The 20,994-nt window shown below is 44.3% G+C and overlaps 1 protein-coding gene across 2 annotated transcripts in view; it reads right to left on the bottom strand.

The window, feature by feature from the left end:
- The window catches only part of ARHGEF5 (Rho guanine nucleotide exchange factor 5), a 63,229-nt gene that overhangs the window by 40,008 nt on the left and 2,227 nt on the right, over nucleotides 1–20,994 (bottom strand). Inside the window, exon 1 of one of the 2 annotated variants that reach the window (XM_083615490.1) lies at nucleotides 6,959–7,644. The exons of the other annotated variant lie outside the window; for it this stretch is intronic. Within the exon in view, the coding sequence (XP_083471616.1) occupies nucleotides 6,959–7,015 (57 nt within the window). The 5' untranslated portion in view covers nucleotides 7,016–7,644. Of the gene's footprint in view, nucleotides 1–6,958; nucleotides 7,645–20,994 lie in introns of those variants that run through there. 2 annotated transcript variants of the gene reach the window in all.

Here is a 20,994-nt window from a genome sequence, read left to right on the forward strand (position 1 = left end):
AGTCTGGAGGCTCAGAAGAGGACAAGTGTAGGGCTAAGTTGCGGGTGTGTGAGTGTCATCACAAGACCATTGGGGTATCCCCTGATGGCACTGGAGAGTGTGCCATCTGCTCCACTGTGCTCTTGACAGAAGCACTGTTGCCTGCTGTCCATCAGTTGGTCAGGGTGAGGACCCCTCTTCTCTCCCACCAATGGACCTGTCAGCTTGCTGCTGCCTGACTGGGCAGCAAGAGTAAGTCTGGCCACTGGTGACGATGCAACTGGCAGCAATTCTGCCAACTCTGGCCGTGGTGGCAACAATGACATGGAAGCTTCATAGAAGAATCCATAGGCTGTATTCATAGAATCATAGAATTGTAGAGTTGGAAGGGACCTGGAGGGTCTCCAGATGTTTTGAGACTACAATTCCCATCATCCCCTGACCACTGGTCCTGTTAGCTAGGGATGATGGGAGTTGTAGTCCCAAAACATCTGGAGGGCCGAGTTTGCCTATGCCTGATCTAGGTCAACTCCCAGCCATGCAACTAAAGTATCCGTGACAGATGGCCATCAAACTGCTTAAAAAAGTTCTAATGAAGGAGCGTGCACCACTTTCCGAGGGTTTCCAAGGCGGGCACAGCACTCTGTCAACACTGGGATGCTGGCTGCCATTTTGAATCAAGATGACATACCAAAACGTGACTGGCCCAACTTTGTCCATTTCCTGACACAGATTTGGCCAAACTCAACTTGAGTTTTCTTTCTTGCCTGGCAACGGGCTGGACCACACACACTTGATGATTATCTGTAGCATCAAGTGAATACGTTCCCTTTCTTTATTTCATAAAAATTATACATGGCTTGATTTTTTTATTTATTTTAAAAATCCTTTCAAGATAAAGAAAATCAAGAAAAAAATTACAACCCTACTTTAAAACATACAAAAGTGAAAATACTAATACATTAATATTACCCCAACTTTCTACGCATCTGGGTAGGCTTCTTTAAGGAAGAAAGTTTATGGCAGGCACCAAAAATAAGCAGAAGGAAGGTGCCTTCTCAATAAGCAGGGAGTTCCAAAGTTTTTACAAATGCGGAACAGCTATTTATGTTGCACTTGTAGGAGTGCCAATCAAAGAGGTCAAGTGGGCACATGTGGGACAATGTGATGTCGTAGGTAAACTAGTCCCAAGTTGTTATGATTACATATGCTAATACAGTCATACCTCGGGTTGAATATACTTCATGTTGAGCGCATTCGAGTTGCGCTCTGCAGCAACCCAGAAGTAACGGAGCGTGTTACTTCCAGGTTTCGCCGCTCACGCATGCACAGACGCTCAAAATGATGTCACGTGCATGCGCAGAAGTGGCGAAAAGTGATGCGCGCGTGCGCAGACGTGCCATCACTAGTTACGTTTGCTTCTGGATGCGAACGGGGCTCCGGAACGGATCCTGTTCACATCCCAAGGTACCACTGTAATAACACCTTGAAATTGGCTGGGCAGCAAATCAGCAACCAATGCTGAGCACAGGTGTTATATGTGACAGGGTCTCACTCCTGTCAGCAATGGTGCTGCAGCATTCTTCACTAACTGAAGCCGCCTGATTAAGCGCATGGGAAGCCCCACATCAAGCACATTGCAATAATCCATTCTTTCAGTAAGCGACACATGAATTACTGTGGCTAGGCATTTGTGACTCAGCCGTCACAAATCACCTCACGTCACCTCAAATGCCGTGTTTTGCATTTCACACATTCAGCTGCTAGTCATCCAGTAGTGATAAACGGTGTTTGTGAAATCTCAATAGATCAGGAGCCTTGTGGACAATCGTGGACAATCCTTTTGTGTGTGTAATTCAGCAATAAACATGTTCTGCTTGTCGTGGCTGCAGTTGGGATCTGCTGAAACGGATAAAGATCACTAGCAAAATATGTGCCATTATGATTTGAGGGGGAGAAATGGAAAAGAGGCGTATCATCCTGGGCCCTGGAAGAAAGGAGAGGAGGAGACACAGAGACACAGTGTCTATGGAAATGACAGATCGCGATCCACCAGCGTTTTTAGCCAATGAGTGAAGTGAAGAGCTGCAATGGGTAAATGAGTTGTTTGGATACCAGGTAATATCAATCCCTACCAGGGTCCTGCTCGGCAGAGTTCATAGCTTCTCTGAGTTATTCAAGCCCCTTCGCCACAGCAAGGCAGTGATCCATGAAGGGATCTGTATAGTTAAAGCTATGGTTTTTCCAGTAGTGATGTATGGAAGTGAGAGCTGGACCATCAAGAAGGCTGATCGCCGAAGAATTGATGCTTTTGAATTATGGTGCTGGAGGAGACTCTTGAGAGTCCCATGGACTGCAAGAAGATCAAACCTCTCCATTCTGAAGGAAATCAGCCCTGAGTGCTCACTGGAAGGACAGATCCTGAAGCTGAGGCTCCAAGATTTTGGCCACCTCATGTGAAGAGAAGACTCCCTGGAAAAGACCCTGATGTTGGGAAAGATTGAGGCCACAAGGAGAAGGGGATGACAGAGGACGAGATGGTTGGACAGTGTTCTTGAAGCTACCAGCATGAGTCTGACCAAACTGCGGGAGGCAGTGGAAGACAGGAGTGCCTGGCGTGCTCTGGTCCAGGGGGTCACGAAGAGTCGGACACGACTAAATGACTAAACAACAACAACCAGGGTCCTACCAGGGCCATATCTATAAAGGTGCAATTGGAGTAACTGTACCAAGAGCCAATTGCTTTCTGGAAGCAGCTCTGGGGGTACACTGTAGTACAGTGCCCACAAACCCCACCTCCTTAAAGGACACCATGGTCAATGGTATTGAAAGCCTCTGAGATCCCAAGAAAAACTATCAGGGTCAAACTCCCCACATCTCTCTCTGGAGATAGAATTTCAATCTGTGACCACTGAGATCTATTCCAAGTTACTCATCAGCACTCTCAGTAGTAGTAGTAGTAATAATAATAATAGTAGTAGTAATAATAATAATAATAATAATAATAATAATAATAATAATAATAATTTATTTATACCCCACCCATCTGGCTGGGTTTCCTCAGCCACTCTGGGCAGCTTCCAACAGAATATTAAAATACAATCATCTATTAAACATTAACCATAAAGAAGGCTGATCGCCGAAGAATTGATGCTTTTGAATTATGGTGCTGGAGGAGACTCTTGAGAGTCCCATGGACTGCAAGAAGATCAAACCTATCCATTCTGAAGGAAATCAGCCCTGAGTGCTCCCTGGAAGGACAGATCCTGAAGCTGAGGCTCCAAGACTTTGGCCACCTCATGAGAAGAGAAGACTCCCTGGAAAAGACCCTGATGTTGGGAAAGATGGAGGGCACAAGGAGAAGGGGACGGCAGAGGACAACATGGTTGGACAGTGTTCTCGAAGGTACCAACATGAGTTTGACCAAACTGCGGGAGGCAGTGGAAGACAGGAGTGCCTGGCGTGCTCTGGTCCATGGAGTCACGAAGAGTCGGACACGACTAAACGACTAAACAACAACAACAACAAATTAAACATTAAAAGCTTCCCTAAAGAGGGCTGCCTTCAGATGTCTTCTAAAAGTCAGATAGTTGTTTATTTCTTTGACATATGGTGGGAGGGCGTTCCACAGGGCGGGTGCCTCTACCGAGAAGGCCCTCTGCCTGGTTCCCTGTAACTTGGCTTCTCGCAGCGAGGGAACCGCCAGAAGGCCCTTGGCACTGGACCTCAGTCCTTATGCCTGCAGTACATATTACCAACTGAAGGGATACAGACCCCACAAGCTGCAGCACCATTGCTAGGAAGCCTCAAGAGATCCAGCACCAGTTACACTTTCTGGTGACCTGAGCTGCTCCTCCAAAGCTCCTCCAAAGCCATCCTGTTTATGGAGTGGTCTTTGGTAGCTGCTAATTCAGACAGCCAATGAATGCTCAAGGCCTCTCGTTGGTATGAAAATGCTTCTGGAAGGAAGCGTGAAGAAAGCTGCTGGGCCTCTTGCCCAATATACACTCTCACACCATGTCTTGTCTGCCTCAGGAACCTGGCATGAGATCCAGACTTGGTGGACCAAAGAGCAGCAAAACTCCTTCCAGCTGTGATACTTAGCATGTAGAGAGCACCTTCAGGTGTTCAAAAGGCTTCAAGTGTATGATTACCTTGCTGTAATCATTACAACACTCCTACAAAGCAGGTCCCTATCAATCCCATATTGCACGAAGGGGGCCAAGGCAGATAGTAAAGCTACTCTAACAACTCATGCACACTTAGCTTTGCTCCACATTTCTAGGTGCAGATCTGTGCTTTAAAGCTCCCTGTCTGAGTGCTTTTTTTGTGGGAGGCACTGCTTTCCTCACAAAAGCTTACTCATTGCAGCTGAATCAGTGCAAATGGCAATCTGCGAAAAACCTGAATGGCCACTTGTTCCAATTCAGCAGTAAAGAGCAGCTTTTCCTTGAGGAAAGTGGCAGGGGTGGGGGAAAGCACTCAGACATGGACCAGGAAACCACAGGCTTGTGCATGTGACACACGGGGCAAAAAGTGAGTGTGTAAAGTGAGTTTATAGAAGAAGTGAGCTTTGAAGTATGGACCTCCTCCAACTGACATAGCTCAGTGTCTTAGCCACAATCGTATACAAGCCAAGTACCATAAGTGTCTGCTTTGTTCACTAGCCTCTAGTACTGTGGGCAGCTGGATTTTGCTCACTAAATTCTTAACCCTTGCTCAGCAAAATGATGGAGAATGTTTATTTTCCATCTCAAAGCAACCTCTCTTACTAAAATGCAGGTTAAAAAGCACCAAGTGGATGGATACATGCTGTGTCCGTTCAAAATGTTTCACATACATTATTTCAGCAACACTTAACAGCACCCTGTAAGGCTTGCCAGTATTATTTCCCCCATAAACACTGAAACAGAGACAAGGAAGGCTTACCTGAGCCTATCTGGTAACATTTATGCTAGAAGTAGGATTTGCATGGTCTGCCAGACCTTAAGCTTTACTATGAATCAGCCGCATTTTGCTGGCTGAAAGAATGGCTGCTTCTTGAGAACACAGACATTTTGGATCTAGAAGGTTTTAATAACGTATTTGGGTGGCATGCATATTTGTGGTATGATAAGGTCAAAGCACATAAAGCATTTAAAAACCATATTGTTAGGAAAGCGTTGTTTAATGTCTGGATAAGATATAAAGATCTACTTGAAAGTAAAACCCCAAGGTGGTTGTCACCGATGGAAGTGAAGGCTCAGAAAAAGCTCAATATGGAGGCCAAATGGCCAAAATATTGGGAGATTTTGGAACAAGAAGGAGATAAATTGAAATTGCAGAGCTATGAGAGACTAAAAGATAAAGTGCGAGATTGGCTTCATTATTATCAAATAAGGGAGGCTTACAATCTAGATAAGAAAGTTGGCTTCCAGGTGGAAAAATCAAAATTGGAAACAGAACTGTTAGATCCCAAAACTAAGATACTATCAAGAATGTATAACTTGCTGTTGGAATGGAACACTCAGGATGAAATAGTGAAATCTGCTATGATAAAATGGGCACAAGATGTTGGACATAACATTATGTTTGCTGACTGGGAAAAGTTATGGACCACAGGTATGAAATTTACGGCATGTAATGCCTTAAGAGAGAATATTATGAAAATGATATACAGGTGGTACATGACACCAGTCAAGCTTGCAAAAATCTATCATTTGCCCGATAATACGTGTTGGAAATGTAAAGAAAATGAAGGTACATTCTTTCACCTTTGGTGGACGTGCCCAAAGATTAAGGCTTTCTGGGAGATGATCTATAATGAAATGAAAAAGGTATTTAAATATACCTTCCTGAAGAAACCAGAGGCCTTTCTCCTGGGCATGGTCGGCCAATTGGTGCTAAAGAAGGATAGAACTTTCTTTATGTATGCAACAACAGCAGCAAGAATACTCATCGCAAAGTATTGGAAGACACAAGATCTACCCACCCAGGAAGAATGGCAGATGAAAGTGATGGACTACATGGAACTGGCGGAAATGACTGGCAGAATCCGAGACCAGGGAGAAGAGTCGGTAGAAGAAGATTGGAATAAATTTAAAGACTACTTACAGAAACACTGTAAAATTAAGGAATGCTAGAGGGATGCTGGAATGAAGTTATGTGGTTTTAGCAATAATGTCATAAAGGAGTATGTAAAAATGGATTGATAACAGTTGAAAATGTAAGGCCATAATATATTAAGATAAAATATTAAGACAAAAGTAAAAAGGGTAAGGATTTGCTGAAACAACTACTGAACTAGAATACAAAAAAGGGAGGTATGAGGAGGTCAAGGAAATAAGCAAATGAAAGATAAGAAATGGAAAGACTGATTTGTTTTTTAATTGTTCTTTTTGTATTGTTCTGTATTTTGTATGTTTTTTGTTTCTTTTCATTTTTTCTTTTCCTTTTTTCTATTTTGTAATATCTTTGAAACTTTAATAAAGATTATAAAAAAAAAAAAAAGAAAGAAGTAGGATTTGCATGATGGGTTTTCCGGTTCATAGCTGGACCAGAAAGCACCAGGACTTGTTCTGAGTACTATGATGCTAATTCTAGTGATAAATTATACTTATCATGTATATAGCACATTCAGGGGTTCAAAATGTTTCATTGAAGAAGCAAAGAGCACCAGGGCTTCTTCTGAGTATTGTGAAGCATAGCTTAGCCATTGTGCTACAGTAGTTGCCCTAATGCCTTGATCAGACCAAAAGTCCATCCAACTCAGCCGTTTGTCTGCAACAACCACCAGGCTCAGGCAAGACATCAAGATATGGCCTTCTCTTCTTAGGTATTTCCATCAGTGGGCAATACTTATAGACCTGCTGCTCCTGAGCATGGAGGTTCCCCATGCCTAGAAGAAGCACAGAGTTCTTCAGTATGCAACTCGCACCCTGTACAAAGCAATTAACTCAAAATCTGAGACCCCAGCCGAGTAATTCAAAATACATGTTACCTTCTTTGGCCGCCTCCGATAGCAATGCATCCTGTTCTTTGTTCCTTTGTATCCCATTTGCTCTAATCCAGTAATGCACACAAGCCGCACACACAATGAGGTCTATGAGAATTCCAGAGGACTTCCCCTTGCCCCTAAGCAAGGGTTTAGTGGCCAGGCCTGCATCAGCGAGACAGTCTTGCTCCACTGCTTGGCAGAAGAAGGAGGGCTTGGTAGTTGATGCAAGCACACGGGGTTTTGTAAGCAAGGTATCCGTGAGTGCGGCTCCTGGGGATCCTGCAGGATAAACCAAGAGGGCGCCTGGGAAAGGGCTCGTAGCCAGCAGAATGTTCAGAAGCCACCGTTGCGGAGCTGTTCTCTCCCCCGTCTTCCTGCATCACATCCGAACAGGGAAATAAAGGAATCCAGCTCTGTTTGCTTACAGCTCCTTCTTGAGCCACTCCTTCCTTGTGCCTGAGCGGAAGCCAGGACATTGGGCAACTCCGAAGGTCGAGTCTAAACACCAGCAAGCTATGAGTAAGTTGCATTAAAAGTATATGCCATTTCTATTCTTGGAGGGTTTTTTCCTCCTCCTGTGACATCACCATCAGCATCAGGAAATTTCACCACACTGAGCTGCACTCCACGTTTGTGGCTGCAGCAGACGGTGGGGGAGGGGGGAGCACAGGAAAAAGAACAATCGGTTGGTAAATAGGAAACTTTCCACACTGAATAGGGAATGAGCAGAAAGTCACCCAGTTCACATTTGAATATAATCTGTGCTTCTGATCAAAATACACAAACTGAAATGAACCTTTGAAAGTTGAACTTCTTCCCATTTTGCAGTGCAGCTCTCCAAAGTGTGGAAAAAGTATACATCGAGGGAAAGTCTGTACAAAAATACATACATTACTGCAAATAATGTACAATATTGCATTATATGCTGGGAAATTGCTTGCAAAAATGCACAAGAAGTGTGTGAATTTTCATGTGAACTTTTTTTTTTTAGGAACAAATTGCCAACTGATGCAGAAATGGAAAAATGGGAAACTGAAATTGACAGATTTGTCAGTTTCTGCTGTTGAAGTCAGCCATGAGTGGCCTGACATTGACTTGCAAGTCTTGTTCACCATCACTGCCTGTTGTATTGTGCAGAGGCGACACACACTGAAACTCCAGGCAGCCAACACTGAGGTCACCAAGATGCTTTGGAACACAAGCATCACCTAGGGCAGAGGTTTCAACCTTCTGGGGTCCACGGCTTCCTTGACCAACTACATTCTATCTGTGGCACCCCTGTGGGGCTCAGAAGCCTGGTTATGTCACCCTTTGCCAGCAGAGCTGGTAGCCTCTTACCCTTTTCCCTCAGCCTCCTCTCCTCTCCCCTCTCCTTGGGAGTCCTCTGGGCGGGCAGCTGCTTCTGTCCCTGAGTCTCTGAACTGCCCCTGCCCCAAAGAGAACATGGAGTGCAACCATTTGCCTGCGGAGCTTATAGCCAGGGCTGTGGCAATAAACAGCTGTGCAAGCCTTTGAGAGGCAGACACATGAGAGGGCATCAGAGGAGGGAGGGAAGGAAAGAGGGACAGAGGCCAGTGTTGCCCACGGCACCCCTGACCATCATTCAAGGCACCCCAGGGTGCCACAGCACACTGGTCGATAACCACTGGCTTAAAGGTAGACAAACGCTGGCTCCCTCGGCCTACAGAGTGAGATGAGTACACAACCCCAGAGAAAAGGTACCCCTGACCGTTAGGTCTAGTCACGGGCGACTCTGGGGTTGCGTGCTCATCTTGCTCTATAGGCCAAGGGAGCCAGCATTTGTCCACAGATAGCTTCCGGGTCATGTGGCCAGCATGACTAAGCCGCTTCTGGCAAAGCAGAGCAGCGCACAGAAAGACCGTTTACCTTCCGGCCGGAGCAGTACCTGTTTATCTACCTGCACTTTGATGCGCTTTTGAACTGCTAGGTTGGCAGGAGCAACGGGAGCTCACCCTGTCATGGGGATTCGAACCGCCAACCTTCTGACCGGCAAGCCCTAGGCTCTGTGGTTTAGACCACAGTGCCACCTGCGTCCCTCAACCACTGACTTAGGGAGAAGCATTCAAGCAGTAATCATCTTCATGACAACCAATCAGTCTCCTTAGCAAAATGATTGTGCACCATCATGCACTCTCCCTGCTCCACCAACGGGACCCCCTAGATCGGGGTGATGAACCGCCTGTCTAATGGGTGAGCACAGCCCTTCAAGAATCTCTAGCCAGCCTTGGCGACTCTCTCCAAGCCACACTCCTCAGGCCATGCCCCTCTCTGGCCCTGCTCAAGTGCTTTTGCCTGTGCAGAATGCATCCTTAGACTGTGGCGATACTTTTTCATTGGCGGAAAGGCACGTGGAGGTGTGTGTGCTTGTATGTGTTTACATGCATGCACACCTCTATTGCATGGCTGGAATGCAGCCCATGGTACGAAGGCAAAAGACATTTCCCTTGCTCTGCCCACCTTTGCCTCTCGCCTCACCCACCAGTGGCATGCAGCGCATGATGGAATGTAGCCCTCTGGCTGAAACACCCCTGCCAGAGACCAGGGTGTTCTCTCCTCCCACAGCATCCCTCAGCTGGGCTCTGGGCATGGCATGCTACATCATGACAGCTGGAAAGATAGTGATTTATTAAATGTATTTGGCTGATCATCAAAAAATAATCTAGGTGGCTTAGAAAGCAAAAACAAACACCATACATACAAAACAAAACACAAAGTATAATGATTAAGACGGTAAAAACCAACGGCATAAAGCTTTCCTTCCAGTGGAGACGGAATAAAACCCAGTGGCGTAGCGTGGGGGGTGCAGGGGGGGCGGGCCGCACCGGGCGCAACATCTGGGGTCAGGGCAAATCCATGGATTAGGGGGCGCAAATCCACGGGTTAGGGGGCGCAAATTACTTGCCTTGCCCCGGGTGCTGACAACCCACGCTACGCCACTGATAAAACCATGCACAACTCAGCATAAAACCACACAAAGAGTTATTTAAAACCACATTTTTGAAAGTGACAGTGCAGGGTTGATTTTAAAAATGCAAACTTGAAAGGCCTGAGTAAATGAAGTGAATGAATAAGAAGATGAAGAATGTCTTGGGTGGTCCTCCCCTGGGAGGATGTTCCTAGTGATGTTAAATTCCTGAGAATAATCTTTTGTATTATTCTCGAGAATTTAACATCACTAATTGTTCCAAAAGGAGGGTGCCACCACCGAGAAGTCCCTCATTTTCCTAGCTATCCACCTCACACCGCTTGTCAGAGGACTTCAGGGATGGGAAATGCATTTGGCCTGTATTTTAGTCCAAACCAACCTAATCCGCACATCCTTTCCCAGTAAGCATATGTGCCATCATATTTTATAACGCAGCTCTACAGCCAACCAATATGCATAAGAATGCATTGTTTTAGCGATTCCCCCTTCCCAAATGCATATATTAGACACAATGGTGTATAAAATGTCAATATGAGGAAACAGGCACCGAAAAATGAATACAATTTTTGTGCAGACTTAAAAAAACAAAACAAATAAAGGTTTACAAATAGGTTTGGAAGTTTGCTGAACTTAAGAGTGGAAAAATGAGAAATGTAGAGAAACAGTAAGTGACAGATTTGTCTCTCCCCAGTGGATATGGATCAGGCTTCCTGCAACTGACAAAGGTAAAGGTAAAGGGACCCCTGACCGTTAGGTCCAGTCGTGGCCGACTCTGGGGTTGCGGCGCTCATCTCGCTTTATTGGCCGAGGGAGCCAGCGTACAGCTTCCGGGTCATGTGGCCAGCATGACTAAGCTGCTTCTGGTGAACCAGAGCAGCGCACGGAAATGCCGTTTACCTTCGCGCTGGAGTGGTACCTATTTATCTACTTGCACAGTTTAGTCAAACTCATGCTAGTAGCTTTGAGAGCACTATCCAACCATCTCGTCCTCTGTCGTCCTCTTCTCCTTGTGCCCTCCATCTTTCCCAACATCAGGGTCTTTTCCAGGGAGTCTTCTCTTCTCATGAGTTGGCCAAAGTATTGGAGCCTCAGCTTCAGGATCTGTCCTTCCAGGGAGCACTCAGGGCTGATTTCCTTCAGAATGGAGAGGTTTGATCTTCTTGCAGTCCATGGGACTCTCAAGAGTCTCCTCCAGCACCATAATTCAAAAGCATCAATTCTTCGGCGATCAGCCTTCTTTATGGTCCAGCTCTCACTTCCATACATCACTACTTAATTTGTCTAATCCTCTTTTAAAGCCATTGATTGGTGGTGGCTTCTTGGAACGTTTTTACTTGAGTTTTACTGGCAACATATTGAATATATTTTGGAAATTGATTTGTACATTTGTTCTCTATAGGTTTGCCTGCCTTTCAAGATATCAATTGGCAGGAAGGTTCCCAAGGTAGGGGTGGTGATCTTTGTTGATATTTGGAAGCCTGCCGCCATTTTGATTCAAGATAGTGGGTGGAAACATCACTCTTGTGTGACTTCACCCATTTTTTGACATGGGATGGTGGTGGTCATTGAGTTGTTGTTTTTATTTTGATTATATACCTTGTGGTTTAAATTCTAATTTTATCCTGTGAACCGCCCTGAAACCTGCGGGCATGGGGCTGTATATATCGCCACCAAACTTGGCATGAAGGTTTCTGAGCTGGGGATGGGGGACGTCATTGATGTTGAGGTACTGGGAGCGATTTTGAATCCAGGAGGCAGATTGAAATGTGATTTTGTATTGACTTCACCTGATTTTTGGCACGACTGATCCCAGCTCACAAATGACACTATTGCAGGGGGCGGGGATGGGGCGGGGTGAAAGAAGAATGATTCTCTAAAGGCTGTCCAGTATGCTCACAGTAGAGTCAAGGTTTTAACCACTGAGCTTTGAACCATCTCTTAGCCACATTTGCAAAAAGCACCCCACCATATTCCATATCTGCCTATCTGTGCATGTGCTTGAGATCATGGGCCCCTGCCTGGCTGAAAAGAGATGTCTATCACTGGGCATTGATACTTGACTGGAGATGAAAGTGCCTCTGCTGAACCACATCAGGCAATATGGGTAAGTTATCAGCCTAAACATCACTCTACTCTACGGGTGGCACTGTGGGTTAAACCACAGAGCCTAGGACTTGCCGATCAGAAGGTCGGCGGTTCGAATCCCTGCAACGGGGTGAGCTCCCATTGCTCGGTCCCTGCTCCTGCTAACCTAGCAGTTTGAAAGCACCTCAAAGTGCAAGTAGATAAATAGGTACCGCTCCGGCGGGAAGGTAAACAGCGTTTCCGTGTGCTGCTCTGGTTCGCCAGAAGTGGCTTAGTCGTGCTGGCCACATGACCCGGAAGCTGTGTGCCGGCTCCCTCGGCCAATAAAGCGAGATGAGCACCACAACCCCAGAGTCAGTCACGACTGGACCTAATGGTCAGGGGGTCCCTTTACCTTTAATAGGTTCAGGCAACAAGTGGAGAAGAGACTTCTGCAATATGTAATGGTGGGAGGGCAAGTAGAAAGAGCGGGCTCAGGCAATGAAGCCTAGTGTGAGGGGGGAGATGCAACAGAAGTATGTTAAGAGTCCCCTTTATTTTATCATTTGGCTGGGGGAGGTATGAAAAGGTCAGCTCATTTACCACTTTACTAATGGGGAGAGGGACATCTGCTGTTCCTTGTGAAGTTGCAAGAATGTGCTCATATAAAATGAAATGCAGTGTAATTGCTAAGATTTAATTACTGCCTTATTCCTTTGCAATTCTGCAAGTGTATGCAGTGGTTTCATTTTTCGAAACCATCAGTGTCGTGTTTCTATAGCTGAGGTTCTTACACCATGCCTGCTGATTAAGTCAAGACCTCATAAATTTTCATTGGCCTTTGTAAACAAGTTGGACAGCTCTTGGTGGTAGGCTAAGATTGTCTAAAGGGGAAAAAAAGTAGGCCTACAGTTTATTCAGACATTGAATCAAGTCGATTTCATTTGTGCTCACTTAGCCACAAAAGTTAGGTGCATGATTTTAAGAGCCTTTCCAGACACAACAACTGACTATTGCTAACTCAAGAAGAGGTTTCCAGCTTAGAATTGTCTGTCCCTCCAATGCAAGATGTAAAACTTTATAAACAATGCTTGTGAGAGACTTGCGTTGTTAACATTTTTAAATTCATGCGTCCATCTGAGCACACAGCAGAACTGTGTGTGTCCTGCATGGCTATAAAGTGCTCAGAGGTATTTTGTCCTAATAAGTGTTATTTATATTTTGTTAAGTAAAAAGGAAAATAATCAATAAAACAACAACGCACCAAGATTACTCAGGTTCTGTGCTAAGAAAAGATGGAGTTTGCATCTTGTATCAATTATACAGATACTTGCATATTTCCACCTTATTTTGCATAACGTATGAAATTGTATTGGCTAGTCAAAAGTAGGAGTGTGTTTTTGGCTTCTCCCCTCATTTGTTACTTCCCTGCTCTCCAGAAGTTCCCTAAGTCTGAAGTATTTTGAGGGCATTTCTCCCTTCAAACTACTGAAACGTTATTCAGCTATTAAGTTGTCCCAAAACAGTATTCAGCAGAATGACTTGGGATGGACTTTTAAGTAATGATCAATGAGATGCTTATCCCATTCAAGCTGAAATATCATTCAGATTTTTGGGTATATAGTTACCATCTGCTTACTGTTTTGCTTATTGGCTAGATTTTATTCATTTGCATCAGGTTACTTTATTTATTTATTTGCCTTTTAAAAATTCAGCCATGTTTACTCAAAAAGATAATTACTCCAGAGTGAGTCTATATTAGCAAGAGGCCTTCAGGACTGCAGGTCCATGGATATGTTTTATTTTCATTTCATTATTAGATGCAGCTTTAATGTTCCATGACATAAGATATTCAAAAACTTAAGCAAAATGTTTATTGGCATAGTATTCTTTGCCACCTTGGGACGCGGGTGGCGCTGTGGGTAAAACCTCAGCGCCTAGGACTTGCCGATCGCATGGTCGGCGGTTCGAATCCCTGCGGCGGGGTGAGCTCCCGTCTTTCGGTCCCAGCTCCTGCCCACCTAGCAGTTCGAAAGCACCCCTAAGTGCAAGTAGATAAATAGGGACCGCTTACTAGCGGGAAGGTAAACGGCGTTTCCCTGTGCTGCGCTGGTGCTGGCTCGCCAGAGCAGCTTCGTCACGCTGGCCACGTGACCCAGAAGTGTCTCCGGACAGCGCTGGCCCCCGGCCTCTTAAGTGAGATGGGCACACAACCCTAGAGTCTGACAAGACTGGCCCTTACAGGAGGGATACCTTTACCTTTATTCTTTGCCACAACAAAATTGTGTCACCACTGTTCATATTTACTCTGCCATCCTGTGGCAACTATGGATAATTTGAAGTCCCTTGAGGAGAAGGGAGGCAAAGGCCCAGAGCTAGGACTGTGGAAAGAGCACAGAGAGAATGCCATGGTGCACCTGTAGCAGCACAACCGAACACCTTCATCTGCCCCAGCAGCAACAGAACTTGTCTCTCTCACATGCATAGGCAAACTCGCCCTCCAGATGTTTTGGGACTACAACTCCCATCATCCCTATCTAACAGGACCAGTGGTCAGGGATGAAGGGAGCTGTGGTCCCACAACATCAGGAGGGCCGAGTTTGCCTATGCCTGCTCTTCCATATCGGACTCTACAGACATAGCAGGCGCTGTAACTCTCCAACGGCTTGACCCCTGAAGATGCACTCTCCCAGCGCCCCCACTGGGCTTTCGATACATTGGTTGCACACATCTCTCTCTTCGCACACATAACCTGACAGCCAAACTGGTGTATCTTCCATAGAGAGGAGTACCAGAGCAGAGGAGGAATGGGTGGGTGGCACTCTCAGCAAATGGCACACCTGCCAGCTGCTGGGTCCACCTTCTCAAGCGAGGTAGGCATCCTGGGAGGGCAGAATCTCTTAAAGGCACCCAGAAAGGAAGATGCAAGAGAGACAGAGAGAGGCAGGTGTATAAAAGGCTTGGAGTCAAGAAATAAAGTAGAGAGGTTGCTGCCTAGAAGGGGTTGCCCTTGGAACTGTGGTTAGTGAGGAATCTGGGAAGGCTTTATGGAGAGGAGGCAGCATTCTTCCATAATATGAAACAAATATAATGTCAGTTGCAAATGCAGGTATCTAATATTAAGTTAAAGCTATGGTTTTCCCAGTAATGATGTATGGAAGTGAGAGCTGGACCATAAAGAAGGTGATGTATGGAAGTGAGAGCTGGACCATAAAGAAGGCTGATCGCCAAAGAATTGATGCTTTTGAATTATGGTGCTGGAGGAGACTCTTGAGAGTCTCGTGGACTGCAAGATCAAACCTATCCATTCTGAAGGAAATCAGCCCTGAGTGCTCACTGGAAGGACAGATCCTGAAGCTGAGGCTCCAATACTTTGGCCACCTCATGAGAAGAGAAGACTCCCTGGAAAAGACCCTGATGTTGGGAAAGATGGAGGGCACAAGGAGAAGGGGACGACAGAGGACGAGATGGCTGGATAGTGTTCTCGAAGCCACCAGCATGAGTTTGACCAAACTGCAGGAGGCAGTGGAAAACAAGAGTGCCTTGTGTGCTCTGGTCCATGGGGACACGAAGAGTCGGACACGACTAAACGACTAAACAACAACAAATATTAAGGAAATATTCGGAGAAAATCCAGTTGATATTTTACACTGGAATCTGCAAGTGAGAATCCTGACAGCAAACCCCTTTCAACTCTAGCTGGTAGAAACCCTAAGCTTTCCTACTGGAAAATTAGAGAAGGTGGCTCTATATTTATAATGTAATTCTGTTCTACAGGACCACCAGTGCAACCGCAAAAAGGTGCTAACTCATGAATTACGATTTTGCAATGCTACTGACAAGTGGAGGAGGAGACCACATCCAGAAAGCGCATGACATCTTCATTTTGCCACAATATTTTATACATCTGAATATGCACCTCTACAACCTTGTGAGTGCCAGCCATAGAGATGAGTCCTCCAGAACTGTCACCAAGGTCTATGCACTATGACATTGTATAATGTGACCTTACATAGTTGAATTGGAAGAGATTAATCTGTCTGTCTAAAGAACATTCGGGTGCATGTATGACTACACCCTTATTCCATGTACTTACCCCAGGTTGTTAGACTGGTTTCAAACTGGCTTTGCTGGTTGGAATCACCCCTTTATTAACTATTTTAAGCATCACATTTTTCCTGAGAAATGGCCTACTTACAACTTCATTCATTTGTTCCATTTTTTATTTTTTAAACTCGCTTTTCCGGGAATCTTCTCTCACAAGGTGGTTCACTACATCATCATATAAAAATAATATACCAATTGTTTAATACAATCTCATTAACGTTATAAAATAGTTAGCCAACCTTAAAATAACAGGAGGTTCATATGGGTGCAAGTGATCCATCAGATAACCCAGTCCCAAATTGTTTAAAGCATAAAACCATGACCTTAAACTGGGCCAGAATCAAACAGGCAGCCACGCACAGACTGGGTGAAATATAATCTATAATGTCTAGTTTCTACAAGCATTATAGTGGCCACATTCTGCACCAACTGAAGTTCCCAAATCATTTAAAAAGGGAGTCCCATGCTTAACCCATTGCAGTAATGTAGCCTGGATGAATCAATGAGGTAGGATTTGCCTTCTCAAAATAAGGCTGCAGCTAGCAAAACAACTAGGGTTGATAAAAGTGCTCCTGGCCTTTGATACCACCTGACACCCCAGAGATAATGCGGAGATCTCCCAAACCCCATCCTTGGATCTTTACCGTCCGGCAACCACATCCAGATCGACAGATTTCCTGGTTTACAGTACACACATCTTGCCTAGATTAAGATTTCCACCATGGTGAAAAAGAGAGGTAGATAGTTATCTGCATATTTATGATATCTCAGGTCATACTTCCTGGTGACTTTGCCCCCTGGTTTCATGTAGGTGTTGAAATGTTTGGAGGGTCAGTTGAGCCTTAAAGCACTCCAAAGGCTAGTAGCCAAGAAAGGAAAGAGAGGTCCTTGAGAACCATCATCCACACTGAATTAGATCTACTGCAGCATGGTGCCCTAAAACCTCATCCCAGAGAGATATTCTGGAAAGAGAACACAATGGTACTGGGAACCATTGAGAAGTCAAGGAGAACATTCCCCCCATCCATTCCCCAGTGTAAATCATCTGCCAAGGCAGTTTCTGTCTCAAAGCCATGATGGAAGCCAGATTCAAAGTTAACTCAAGAGTTAACAAAACACCACCCACTCCAGAGCCTTCCTTAATAATGGCAAATTACAGACTGAGTGATAGTTTCTCAAAGACATATATTTACATAAATGAGCACGTAAAATTTAGGTCAGGTTAGTTTTTCCCAAGCAGATGGCAGCCTTAAGTAGAATGGCAAGATAGAATAAAGGCTGAGGCTATGATGACAATCCACTCAGGCAAGCATTGAACATGGCCTCAAGAGCCTTTGAGGGTCATACTTGCTGAACCGAACATTTTGGACTTGGGTTATAATATAATTATAATAACAAAACAATAACAATAATAATAATAATTTATTATTTATAACCAGTCCATCCAGCTGGGTTGTGTTTTGAATGGTAATTATATTTAATTTTTAAACTTTCAAGTATTGGAGGTTGGCTCTGTTGTCACGGAAAACACTAGCAAATAATGAGAAACATCCATCTCCAGCTTTTTGCCATGGAGACAAACCGAAAGCTGCACATCGGAGTTCTTCAAACCATGCGCCAGAGGAGGAAACATTACATTTTCACTGAACCCAGTGAGGGCGCTTCTCAGCTATACCCACTGCTCTACCAGTCTGCCTTCACCTTTGGGCAATGAAGTAAGGGCTATTCATTAGCAACGATGGGTTTCCCTAACAATCTATTTATTGAGCACTCATTCCAATTTGTTTGTGAGGAGGTTATACAAACTATGAGCATTCATCCTGTATTAATCGTAATTCGCTTGCAAGGTGTTTATATGTCTTCCTATTAATCATTCCTTTATCCCACACTTTCCAATACATTTCCTGATCACTTTCCAAACTTTGAAAAGTCAGGTTCTTTTTTTAAAGTGGGTGTTGTACTTGGATGACAGAGCCCTTGAGTCAGATGTGCTGACCCAAACTTACAGTATGTGTTTAACTCCCTCCCGCAAAATAGTGACAATCTGGAGACACCCTGTTTCATTCCTATCCTGTCCATGCATTCAGGGGCTCCTAAAGGATTTAAAAAAAGAAAATGAAGCAGTATTTCTCTGCAAAGATAAATATCTACCAGGATTCATTCCTTGCTCTAATTTTCCTAAGTAGTGAATGGAAGCAAAGTGAAGTAAGGTTTTTCTACTTGGAAAGAAGAGTCTTCAACTTCAATAGGACTTACTCTCAAATTAAGAGTGCAGAGGACTGAAATTAATCAGCTCTCTGATTAAATAGACTAGCCAAGAAATCAGGGGCAACCCATGGGTAACACAATTTTCAGTGAAATGCAAAACTATTCAATTTTGTTGCAAAGTTAAAAATATACTCCTTTTGCAGGTTAAGACTTTATATTAACTGTATTCTTGCTTATATACCTCAATTTATCCACAGCAATATCTTCAACCCAAGACAGGCATCCTTTTTGGAGCAAAGGGATTCATGTCTTCTGTACGATTGTCTGCTAAGTTTGGCTCATTCAGTTTGGAGGACAAGAGCCAGCAGCTAAAGAGTTACTACTCCAAACATTGCAGCTTAGGCTTACACCTAGGATGCTGTACATGAACACTTAAAATGTAATGTGTGAATGAGACAAATGGATTGGCCGCAGCTTCAGATCTTTTACCCCAGCAGCAGGTGAATTCGAAATGTGCCTTGGGATTGGAAAGACTGCAATATTGGTTGTGAAGCCAACCAAAAGTGATAGGAGCATTAAGAAGCCTGTGTATTTAGGGAAACCTTCCTAGAATACAAAAGAGAATTTGCAAGCTGCAAAAACATCACTGGAGAGGAGCATGGGTCGCCAACCTTCTTAGACCAGCAGGTGCATTTTGATTTTTGACACAACATGTATTTTGTGTTTTTATCTTGTATTTTTATGTTGTGAACTGCCCTGAGATCTTCAAATGAAGAACGGTATACAAATTTAACAACAAATTTAACAACAACAACAATGCCGTAGTAGCTCTCACAAGGCCTGTGTAACAAGAGACAGAAAGAGAGAGGAAATATTTTGGAAATTTCATGTGATGGAAAAGAACTGCAGTCTAGCCTTTTCCCTGATATGCTAGGGAGGTTGGGGTAAAATGAGGGGTTGATATTGAGGACCACTCAATCATACAATATCCCAGCTGCAGTATGAAGTAATTAGTATAGAAGTAGTTCTATACTCTTGGTGCAGGTCAAGTTTCAGACCTTAAATGCCTGAAAAGCAGCTCTGAGGACCAAAGTAGATGCTATGCTAAAAACTTGTGATGCACCAAGCCCACTGCAAGGCATTAGGAATCGATGAGTTCAGAAATCTCCCGGGACAGTATTGTATTTAAAAAGGTCAATGTCAAAGAGCCAGCAAGCCACAGCACACTGCTAACGAACCGCATTCAGTCTGGCCAGTCACAGACTGTGCAGATCTGCACTGAACAAAAATGGCAGCCCTACGCTTGGCTCCCTCTCTCCATCCACAACCAAGCTGGGTGGGGCTGATGCGGAGCAGGAGTTCAGAATATCTGATGGGTCCCAAGTTGGGGGAGGATGATCTAGGACAGTGTAATTCAACTCTGGGTCTCCACATGTTGTTGGACTACAACTCTTGTTCATTGCCTCAACTGGCTGGGCATTGTGGGAGTTGCATTTCAATCTCTGGGAACCCAGAGTTGAAGAAGACCGACATGGGATAACCTGATGCCACACGTTCTGCAACTAGCTACAGTCACTGATATAGAGCCAAGATGGGGGAACGCAGAATATCGTATTAGGACATTTGTACTAGACCTGATGGAGAGAAATTCTTTTCCATTGCAGTAAATATGGAACAAAGCACAGCTATGAACTGAACCTGAATACGAGCAGAAATGCATTTTATTATGGGGGACATAGGAATGAAAGAAATGGTATGATTTATCGCCAAGGCCTGTGGCAAATATAAGTAAATTTACTCAGGCGGGAACTACGCATTTCAGGAGCAGTCCGCGTTTCCTTTAAACATAGACCTGCATCCAGGTATCCCCTCTCCCCTCTCAGAACATTGGGTACTATTCTGCCCCCAGCAGCTAATGACACCGTGTAGGAAAGGAGAAATGCAGGACACTGTGATGCTTAAACAGAGGAGGTGCTACAACACGTCACAGAGAATGACGTAATTTGCTAAATACACATCAATCAATTAACACATTTTGCCATGTAAGATAACATGACAAAATTGGATCAGTAATGCATGGTAACAAAAATAAAACATTTTAAATTGAATAACGCCTTACATAATTTGAGAAACAACTGGTGCAAACATCTGCAACTTTTTGGTTATCTCAGTGTTTTTAGTTCCCACCAAGGCCATCATTTTTACTCATTACTGCATTACTGAAGGATGAACCATGCTATCTATAACTGGGTTACTGTTATGTACTGAGTTGAATAGGATCCAAACTGCAGCAGTCTGATTGGTCCTAGAACAATAGGATCCAAATTGCAGCAGTCTGATTGGTCCTCAAACAATAGGATTCAGAATGCAACAGTCTGATTGGTCCTAGAACAATGCAGCAGTATGATTGCAGTATAAATAACTACCTGACATTCAGAAGACATCTTAAGGCAGCCCTGTTCAGGGAAGTTTTTAATCTGTGATATCTTAGTGTATTTTTGGTTTTCTATGGAAGCCGCCCAGAGTGGCTGGGGAAACCCAGCCAGATGGGCGGGGTACAAATAATAATAATAATAATAATTATTGGTTGGCAGGAACCACCCAATCATGCTCCAGATATAAGTGAATCCACAACCTGATTGGCTTACAGTAGAATTCCAGAATTAGCCAATCATGTGCAGCCCATTGTGTAAATAATGTATATAAAGCAGAT

This window comes from Podarcis filfolensis (assembly GCF_964270895.1).
Source record: "Podarcis filfolensis genome assembly, chromosome: 5".
NCBI lineage: Eukaryota > Metazoa > Chordata > Lepidosauria > Squamata > Lacertidae > Podarcis > Podarcis filfolensis.